General features: G+C 35.1%; 1 protein-coding gene across 1 annotated transcript; it reads right to left on the bottom strand.

Annotated features, from left to right (window-relative positions):
• Nucleotides 1-1,227: 1,227 nt before the first annotated feature.
• Nucleotides 1,228-2,355, bottom strand: LOC141545213 (olfactory receptor 2A5-like). The gene has a single exon (XM_074272238.1). The coding sequence runs from the start codon at nucleotides 2,319-2,321 to the stop codon at nucleotides 1,389-1,391; it is 933 nt and encodes a 310-aa protein (XP_074128339.1). The 5' UTR covers nucleotides 2,322-2,355; the 3' UTR covers nucleotides 1,228-1,388.
• Nucleotides 2,356-10,990: the final 8,635 nt, after the last annotated feature.

Consider the following 10,990-nt stretch of genomic DNA (forward strand, 5'->3'; position numbering starts at 1 on the left):
CAATATTTGTTCCTTGACATTCAAGAAGAATTCTATTTTATAAAAGTTTTATATTCCAAATTGCAAGTAACCCCAACAAATTATCTTTTTTTTTTCTTTAATCTCCCTCATGCTTTAAAGAATTATCTGGCTACTTCCTAAATCAATCTAATAAGTGCAGCAAGATTTTCATATAACTTAAACTGTTAAGTCTCAAAATAAAATTGCACTTATCCTCTAGATTTCACCATTGTTTTCTACCAGGTATATTAACGAGTTTTTATTACTCTATCTCTTGGGTAAATTGTAAATAAATAGGAGAGGGAGTTATAAAACTTCATCCTATGGGGAGATGTGTGTGTGTGTGTGTGTGTGTGTGTGTTTTGATCCAACATATATATATGTATGTATGTTTTGATTTTGATCCACCTTGTCATTCTTGGGAAACATCAAATAACACTTCTCAAATATTTTAACACTTCTTCAAAAATCTCAACCTTTTAGAATAGCACTGTGTCAAAGGCAGAGCAAATCAAGGGAAAGAGTTCTGTGCTGAATTCTGGAAGATGCAGGTTTGATTATGGATCTTTGCATTTCAATTCTGCTATGCCATTTTCCTCAGACACTAAAAGCATATATGATATATTCTTTAAAAGGGTATAATACTTTCTAAGAAAAAGACACAAATGAAAATGACCAAAACTGAAATTCTATCATATAAAAATAAAACCAAAAAGTAAACCATAGAAAGAAACACCCCGTCTCTATAGCAGAGCAGTTCTAAATCCATTCAGATACCTTGAATCCCCACACCCTTATTCTGCGATTATAGGTCCAGCCTACTGAGGGAAAACATGAATTACAGGGGTGAGGCAGTTATTCTGATCCTTCATGGCAAATCAAACAAAAGTAGATTGAATACCCGTGTATCCCTGTTATTCATCCAGAGGAAGCTAAGAGACAAATTGGAGGTTCCCAGTTGAAATGATGCTTATTCTAGAATACCTCTCCTTAAGTGTTCTTAATTCTGTTTTCCTCGAGCTCCATGGATTTCTCTATCCTTGTTGAGTGATTCCCAATACAGGCTTAAGATGTCTATGAAATAATTAAGTAAGAGAAATATGACTTCAGAATTCTAAGATTTATAAAAGATCTATGGAGAGAAGGAGGTGTACGAGTTGGGAATGGGGAAGGCAAAACTTGCAAGAATCTGCAGGTTGTTTGAAGCAGGGTTGTGTTGGGGCTGGTTTTGATACAGGAAAAGTATTTAGTAAATTCTGGCTGACTGAGTGTATAAGCACTATTGTTGATAAGAATTATAAACATCAGAGTAAATAATGTCCCTACTTTTCAAATGGACCCTGATACTTACAAAATTCTTTCAATTCACAGATGCCCTCTGCAATCTCTTACGTTGATCTATCCTTCCCTAATGCTCTCCTCAGAGCACCTTTCACCTCTGAATTCCTCAGGCTGTAGATCAGGGGGTTTAGTGTAGGATTGAACAGGCTATAAAACAGAGAGAGGATTTTCTGCTGTTCTTCAGGGTGAGTGCTGTTAGGGGTCATGTACATGACAATGGCACTGCCAAAGAAAAGCCCCACTACACAAAGATGGGAAGAACATGTGGAGAAGGCTTTCTTTCTTCCCTCCCCAGACTGGATCCGCAAGATGGCATGGAGAATATGCATATAAGAGACCAGGACCAAGAGCAGGGGCCCCACTAGAATAAATACAGAAGCAGTAAAGATCACAAATTGGTTTAGCCTGGTGTCTGCACAGGCAAGCTTGAGCACAGATAGGAGTTCACAAAAGAAATGATTGACTTCCTGAGGCCCACAAAAGGGCAACCTCAGGAGAAGAAGCACATGGACAAGGGCTAGCAAGGAGCCAAATACCCAGGAAATAACAGCCATAGTAGTACATATTCTCCAGCTCATGATGACGGTGTATCTGAGAGGGTGACATATTGCCACATAGCGATCATAGGACATCACCACCAAGATAAGACATTCTGTGTGGGCAAAAGCCATGTACAAAAAGGTCTGGGTTATACATGGACCAAATGAGATGCTCTTATTTTTGTTAAGAAAGTTTGCCAGCATCTTTGGGACGTTGTTGGAAGCATAAGAGATGTCAACAATGGCCAAATGTGAGAGGAAAAAGTACATAGGAGTGTGAAGTCGGAAATCCAAACAGATGAGGCCGAATATCACCGTGTTTCCTAGAAGGGTGAGAATATAAAGCAGAGAGAAAATGATAAAAAGGAATAGCTGCATCTCCGGACCAATAGAAAATCCTAGCAGGATGAATTCTGTGATCAGTGTTTGGTTGTTCTTCATGCCTTTATGACAGAAATTGTCCCATTCACAAGTAACGCAGTAAAAACAGAGCTGAGGATCAAACAAAGATAGATAGCAATTATTTTTAAAAGCCTAAATTTGAATCAAAGTTCAAATGTCATTCTATATATTGACTGAATTGGTTTTTTTTCTTCCAATCATTCAACAAGCATTTATTACATAGCTGTTTTCAAGGATTTGGTGTGGCTATAAATACATGACATGAAACAATATCTACTGTCAAGTAATTTATGATGAATAAACATTTCTACAATGACCCACCCTTTTCATGAATTTCAACTGTTTTTTTTTCTTTATGTTTATATTTCTTTTTTATTTTATTTTATTTATTATAGCTTTTTATTTACAAGATATATGCATGGGTAATTTTTTAGCATTGACAATGCAAAACCTTTTATTTCAACTTTTGCCCTCCTTCCCTCCCCCCCAGATGGCAGATATGTTAAAGTATAAATTAAATACAATATATGTATACATGTATTGACTAAATTGTTAAGAATTTGTTTTGTTATAGAATCGCTGGTAAGATATTTCTACTCATTGCAATACTATACATTTCTTTAATAAGCATTTTAACACCAATTTGCTCTCTCTATTGAATCATTCACTTAAAACTACTTACAGTAGCTATGCTAAGTTCCCAAAAAAAGATCATTACATCGGATTTATGTATAGTGAGGGAATACTGTTGAAAGAGAGTAGCTAGATAACTCAGTGCATAGAGTGAGAGGAAGATCTGAATTACAAGTTGTATGATCCTAGGCAAGTCACTTAGCTTCTATTTGTCTTAAATTCATTGGAGAAAGAAATGGCAACCTTCTCCAGGATCTTTGCCATGGACTGTATAGTCCACAGAATCAGACACAACTGAGTGACTAAACAATAACTTACCACTTTGCACTTCAACCACCATCATAAATTTCAGTTTTCATAGACCAGCCCCTCACAATGATGGCTTTTTTATATTTGACCATTACTTGGCTCTTTTCAACATTGAGGTGATTCAAGGAAATTCCAATAAAATTGTGATCTAGAGACCCATCTACATCCAAAAAGACAACTATGAGGACTGAATTTGGATCACAACATAGTATTTTCACCTCTTTTGTTGTTTGCTTGCTTTTATTTTCTCTCATTTTTTTCTTTTTGAATTGATTTTTCTTGTGCACCATGATAAATGTAGAAATATGTTTAGAAGAACTGCACATGTTTAACCTATATTAGATTACTTGCTCTCTAGGAGGAAAGTGGGAGAAGGGAGGGAGAAAACTTGGAAACACAAAAATTGGGAAAACTGCATGTATTTTGAAATTAAAAAGCTATTAAAATTAAAAATAAACATCCATGTATTTAGCAATAAGTAAGAAATAATAATAATAAAATGAAACATTAATTATATTAATGCAAATATATAAACATAAATAGAACATAATCCATACACAAGACTGAGTCATTCTCCTATAAATGCTTTCAATTCATACACTTAAATAAACCTGGCAAGGAAGCCCATCATGGAATAAAATGTATGTTTTTAGGGTGACTCACAACATTGTACTTTTAAGATTTGATGTCATTCAATCATTCATTCATCAGGAATAACTGTACCACATGAAGCCACATCTTTACTAAATGTGTATTTCTTGGTCCTCACTGATCTCCAGTGGGAACATTCTCTGCTTAATTTGAGAGAACTAGAAAGGTCATCAGACTGGCTATCTTTCAACTAGACTTAACAATCCCAATTAGTTATTCACGTATCAGGATGCTACATTTTGTGATCAGTGTGACAAAAAAGAACTCATAGATGATGGAAGGATAAATCTGCCTATCACCAGGCCTTTACTATCCAGGATTCTGCATCATCTAATTAGAAATTTTTATCTCTTCCTATACTGCAAAGCGGAGGCAAAACCTGCTTTTCTTTCCCAAAGCAGATTTTGAGTCATTTTAATTCTGACTCCTCATGACCCCATTCGGGATTTTTGTTTGTTTGTTTTTTGGTTTGGTTTTTGATTTGGGAATTTTTTGAGCAAAGATTTATCATTTGTCATTTCCTTTTTCAGTGTATTTTATAGATTTGCTTCAGGAAACTGAAGCAAACAGATTTAAGTGACTTGTTCAGGATTGCACAGCCATTAAGTATCTGAGGCCAGATTTAAACTCAAGAATGAGTCTTCCTGACTTCATTCCCAGCATTCTGTCCATTATGGTCATCTTTCCAAATCAGAAGTGGGTAACAGAATAACAGGCACATGAAAAGCCTCATCTTTCTTTATCTCTAGGTCATGCTAAAAGGCAATAGTTGAAATAGAAGCCTTCTTTCAATTATCTTAAACTATTGGTTTCTTCAGAAAGCTTTGGTAAAGCTGTATTATTATGCTGATCCCATGATCCCATGCTAAGTCTTTCACTTCTACCAGGTTCCTTACATTCCATTCATCATATCAGCCAGACTTAATTCCTATCTCAGTTTATTTTCAGTAACTTAAATCAGACTCTTGGCACTCTGTAGTTCTCCTTTCACTTAGGAGATAAAAACTTTTGGAATTTCCCTAATGAAATTAACAGTTCTTACTTCAAATCTCCAAACTACATGCTTTTTTCAAGTTTTGCCCTCAAATCAATAAGTAAATTGAAATAAACTTGAAGCTCTAACCATTAATTAGTTCTCACTGTGTTTCTCCAACATATTCTGTGACTGAAGACTCTGTTCTCATATTCATATAACTTTATAAATTAATTTTCCATACCTTTCATCAAACTGTTTGCACTAAAATAAAAAGATATTTCCCAATATCTTTTAAAAGATAATTATGTCACTATTCATTTTCTTTGCAGATTGCTCAATTCCACTTTGACAATTATATGTCCTTAATACATATTTTTGAAGTTTCTATTGCAGCAATATATTCATCTTTGATATCCTTTATCAGTTGCTTTAACTCTTTATGCAAAAGTATTTTTTCTGTTCTTTTTAGCACTAATCTTCCCTATGAATCTAATTTCATCTTGTGTTTTTAAAGTGTATTATCTTGGATATTAACTCTCAAAATCAATTCTTAAGCAAAGAAAGAGTCTGATCTATGGCATTCCATCAACAAAAATAAAACAACTGATATCTATGTAAGGTTTCACAGTTTGAAAAGCTATTTATATAATTATCTTATATAAGTGGTGTATAATGGGAAGTGCTAGATTTGTGGTGAAAGAAGCAGTTTGAATATATGCTTCTCATATTGAACTTAGTGGGGAAAACTGATTATGTTTACTCACTTATAATATGAGGTTGTTTAATGACTTCTGATCTCCTTTCTACCTCTAAATCCTATGTTCCCATGATGTATGAATAATGCTGCAGGTACTGATGTTGTTGTCCCCACATTAAAGATGGAAAACTGAAGCTGACAGATTAAATGATTTATTGATTTTCCCATAGTTACTAAGTATAGACATTCTCTATAAATACATAGATAGGAAAGGCAAGTTTCGGATCCACAGGAATCTTTGCCTACTATCCATAGAACTCTGAGACCATTGGGAACAAAAAACATCCTATTTAGAAATTTTAAAATTATTTTTAACTCCCCACCTCTTCAGTTTGCTTCATTCTACTTCTCAACATATTGGTCTCAAAAATTTCAGTTATTCTGACCTAAAGTCACAAACAAAAATACCTTTCCCCTAATATCCCCTCCCATACTCTCTCTCTTTCCCCTGGGTCAACCCAGTCTCTGGAAATCAATTTCTACTCTTAGCAGATTTTTCTGCAACTTTGACTTATGACTCAAAGTTTCTTTCTATGTCCTAGTATAAACTTAATCCTGAAAATCTTCTAAGTATACCATATTCCTGAGAACTAACTCTGATGGAAGAAATAATTCCTTCTAATCTTCCTAACTCCAGGATAAAACCTAGAATGGTTAGCATTATTCCTCCCACTTCATTGCCACACCCACATCACTGCTATACTGCCATCACTTAACAGTCTCTGTCTTTAGTACATGTCATCAGTCTTTATTACTCTCTCCCTATTCTTGTTGTAACTTTCTATTAAAACCTAAAGTACTCTCTTTTATTTTTTCTGTAAAAATTCAGTTGAATGCTCAATGCTTTTCCACAATCTTGTTATATATTGGTTTATTATTTATTTCATCCCCCAAATTAGTAGTTCTCATCTTTCTCTTCAGTCCACAAGCCTTAATCTTGACCCATTCCTAGCAGTGACTTCACCTTCTACTTGCCTATGAACATTCAAACTATTCCTTAAGAATTCTCTCAATTCTCCTTCAACTTTGAGTTGTTTTTTTGTTTTATTTTGTTTTGCTGAGGCAATTGGGGTTAAGTAACTTGCCCAGGGTCACATAGCTAAGAAGTGCTAAGTGTCTGAGGTCACATTTGAACTCAGGTTCTCTGACTTCAGAGCTGTTGCTCTATCCACTGCACCACCTAGCTGCCCCAACTCTGAGTTTTTAATGTACTCCACTAATACAGATAGGCAAAAATAGTATCCATAATTTGGGGTGGGTTTAATCTGAAAACAGATGCATTCTCCACTTTGCAGTACTTTTCTCACTTTCTGGTTTGATCCCCACATTCACCTGTTTTTCTTTTCTTGCTTTCCTCTGACATTTATTGACACTTGTTAACTTTAGCTTTGCAAAAAAATTAGCATGTTAAAGGGATCACAAGAAACAAAAACAAAGTATTTGCTTCAGTTATTTAGGTATTAATCCCATGATACTCCAAACATGGCCTGTTTATCTCTCTCCTGGATTATAAAGTGGAGGATTTATGGTTTGTTTGAGGTAGAAGGGACATTAGAGATCATAAAGCCTAATATTTTAATTTTAAAGATGAGGGAACTAAGACCTAGAGAAGATAAAATACTTTCCAGCTAATAAGTAGCAGGTCTAAGATTTAAGCCCAAGATCTTTTGAATTCAAATATATTTACTCTACTGTATCACAGCTATAGAAGAGTTCATCCTTTTTTTTTTTTTTTTTTAAGTTCTTGTCCTATAATAGCTTCTTTTGCAATGTGGAATAGGTAAGCATTCATTACTGGAAGCAGATCAGGAATGATCATCTGCTGAGATACAGGGAATCACTCCCTCACTCTGAAATTGAATTGTTAACAAAAATAACAAATGCTCCAAAGTCCTTCATCTGTTCTGTGATTCTCCTGTTCCTTCAAGAGACTGAGCTAGTCTTAGATGACTGGGAACAGCCATTATTTACTGTGGAAGAGCATTAAAAAGTCAAACATCGTGGAGAGTCTTTAACTATGAATCAGAGGATCTGAATTCAAAACATAGCTTTTTCCCAACACAATTACATATTACTTACTAAAAAAGAAGTCACTTCATCTCATTGGATCTCAGGCTCTTATAAAATGACTGGGATGAACTAGTTTGTTTTTAATCTCTACCCTTCTGTTTCTTATAGTGCTACATATGAAAAGTTAAAAGATGTTAAAAGTTAAATGTCTCAAGTTTGACCATAGGATGATATTCTTGGGAATAGTTTCTGATTCAAATTGTACTTAGACTCACAGTCAAGAAGATAACTTGCAGAATTTGCCATCTTCCATCTTTCCAAGCAAATCCAGTGACTTCAGTTGTCCATGATGATCCCACTTTCTCCCTCTTTAACAACTGCAAAAGGAATACATACTTACAATGGTGTAAGCTGAAGTCTAATTTTAAAAAATAGATCTATATCTACATAAGTAGAGAAAATATTTTAAGATAGGTCTGAAAATTGTCTACCCTCTAAGAATTTCTATGGCAGATAAATCCCTGAAATGGAATCACTCCCCAACCTAAGGGAGTCTGAAGAAGTACTTCAGGAAATCTATACAATAAATACCACAAATAAAGATTTTATCCTATAATCAGCCCCACTCCTCTCTTTCCTCAGATGCTCCTGAGAATTCTATTGAGAAGGAAAGTCCAAAGGAGACCACATGTATCCTCCTCCCTTCAGAGAAACCAAGAATGTGGATCTGTCTCTATGATGTCCCTGGGGGAGATGATCTGGAGCAAAAAGATATACACAAAGGAAGCTCAAATAATAACAAGTCATACTCCTGAGACCACATCACAAATTGTTTTTCCCAAGAATATGGATTTAGTATAGTTCTGCAAACACACGTACTATGTCAGATCCTTAAACTTACTGCCCCGACCAGAATACTCTTTCTCACATAAGTTACTTGGGGTCTTGGAAAGGCAGAGCCCATCTGTAAATCTTACTTGATGAAATTGATATTAACATTTATAGTTAATGTCTTATTTCTTAACACTGGCTGCCCTTGCCCTCATCCCTTGTCCCTGAGGTGATAGATGAATGAATTTGAATCCAGAATCCTTATACTAGAAAATCGCTCCAAGTTCCATGTTTCAGAGATTGGGGTCAGGATCCCAAGTCAGCAGAGGCTATAGAGAACATGTCAGGAAGTCAGTACAGAGGACTTTGAAATCTAGAAAAGAGCCAGGGAGTTTCAAAGGAGTTTGTTAGATTAATTCTTCGAAATTTGTTAGAGGGCACAAATCAATGAGGAAAGTTTGCCTTTGGAAATCCTTCCTTTTTTAGTTAAGGCAAACTGAATTTCCCTCATCAGTAAAGTAGTACAAAACTCCAAAAACAGATTTCTTTTTCTCTCTGAGTGGGTGACTAATCCTGGTTTCTCATCTGTGGAATAATACAAGATGCATTTGGAAACACAGTTCAGGAAATTTCAGCACTGACACAATGTGGTTTAAATTATCTCTGAATTTTAAAAATCCTGTTATTATATCTGGATGCAGTCATGACAAAGGATAATTTTTGTAAAGATACCAAATACTAAATGCTAGAAAAGATTCAGATTTTACATCCAGCTCTGCCATTAGATTGGCATAAGATCTCAACTGAATTCCTTATGTTCTATGGACCTCTGATTCCTCACTGGCATTACTATATTTAATGCTTCATTTATAGTATGTTTTTCTCTAAAACTATCACTTGTCAATAATTCTATTCTCTCAGTAAACCCTTTCTTGCCCCCAAAATTACTAAATGGTTAAATGAACTTGCCCAGACTCATACATCTAGGAAATATTTGAGGTAGAGTTTAAATTCAATCCTTCTTGATTCCAGTTCTATATTCACTACATCATGTAGTTGGTGATGTTTTCATCATCACTAAGTATGAAACACTATTTATTAAAAGGGAAAGGGGCAAAAATAGTCCCTTCCCTCAATAAGCTTACATTCTCATTGGGAAAACTATTCCTAGGTGTTATATGTACATTTTACATATATTAATAAACATATATACATATATGCCTGTACATGTGTAGTATGCATCCATATATGTGTATGGGGGGAGGCATCTAGATAGCACAGTGATGGATACAGTTAAAGTGTACTTAGACTCACAGCCAAGAAGATAACCTGAAGAATTTGCCATTTGTACCATCTTCCCCAGACAAATCCAGTAACATCAGTCAGACCTGGAAACAGGAAGACTCATTTTCCTGAGTTCAAATTTGGTCTGAGACATTTACTAGCCATGTGACCCTGGGTACTTCACTTAACCCTATTTTCCTTAGTTCCTCATCTGTAAAATGAGCCAGAGAAGGAAATGGAAAACCACTCCAGTATTCCTGTTAAGAAAACCTTAAATGTGATCATGAAAAGTCACACATGACTGAAATGACTCAACAGATGGTATCAGAAAACAATAAGCTAGAAAGATAGTATTCAGCCTTTTTCCAGTGAGCTTTCAGCTTGTGAATAAACAATCTCTCAAATAAAATGTCACAATTCCAAGATGGAGAGAGGTGGTCAAAAAGGAGAAAGAACCCTGCCTATATAAGGAACAAAGAACAAGTTCCAGAAAAATAGCTGCATGACTCTGAGTCCAAAAGCAAAGTAGAGACTTTCGTCCTGTACATAAGCCTTCATGGAAATAAATTAAAGCAGGAGGCCAAAACCAAGGAGAAACCAGCAGTTCAGTTACTCTGAATCTATAGAATCTTCCTGTGGGCTAACAATGACTGAAACCAGCATCAGCTAATATAAATTCAACCACACAAAATTCAATGGACCCAATCTGAGTCAGCAACTTACAGAACAAACATATACCAGAAGTACAATAAAAAGGATTTTCCTGAATCACACCACTTTGGAAGCTCAGAAAACTTACAAGGCCCCAGATTGAGCTGTGAAAGCAACAAAAGGACATAAAAAGAGAGAAGCTCAGACCAGACACTAACCCCCTTCCAGGAAGTGAGCTGAACTCAACACTAACAAAGTCTAAAGTCAATTAGGCTGGAAAATTAGAAGAAAAAAGAACTGTAAAGTCTACTATGGTGAAAGGGAAGCTCAAGAAACAAATACAGAAAATAGTGAATTGAAAACAAATACAAACAATGCTACAAAGAAAAAATCAGATTGGGCACAATCCTGAAAGGAATTGCTAGAAAAAAATTAAAGAATTAAAAGAGTCCAAAAAATGAATTATTAAAAAAAAAACAAAAAACAAAAAACAAAAAAAAAACAAGGGGAGTGGAGGAAAAACTGGAAAAGAAATGAGAGCTATGCAAGAAAATTGTGAAAATAAAATCCACAGCTTATTAAAAGAGGTTAAAAAAAACAATTTCT

Source organism: Sminthopsis crassicaudata, chromosome 5 (genome assembly GCF_048593235.1).
Source record: "Sminthopsis crassicaudata isolate SCR6 chromosome 5, ASM4859323v1, whole genome shotgun sequence".
NCBI classification, from domain to species: Eukaryota; Metazoa; Chordata; class Mammalia; order Dasyuromorphia; family Dasyuridae; genus Sminthopsis; species Sminthopsis crassicaudata.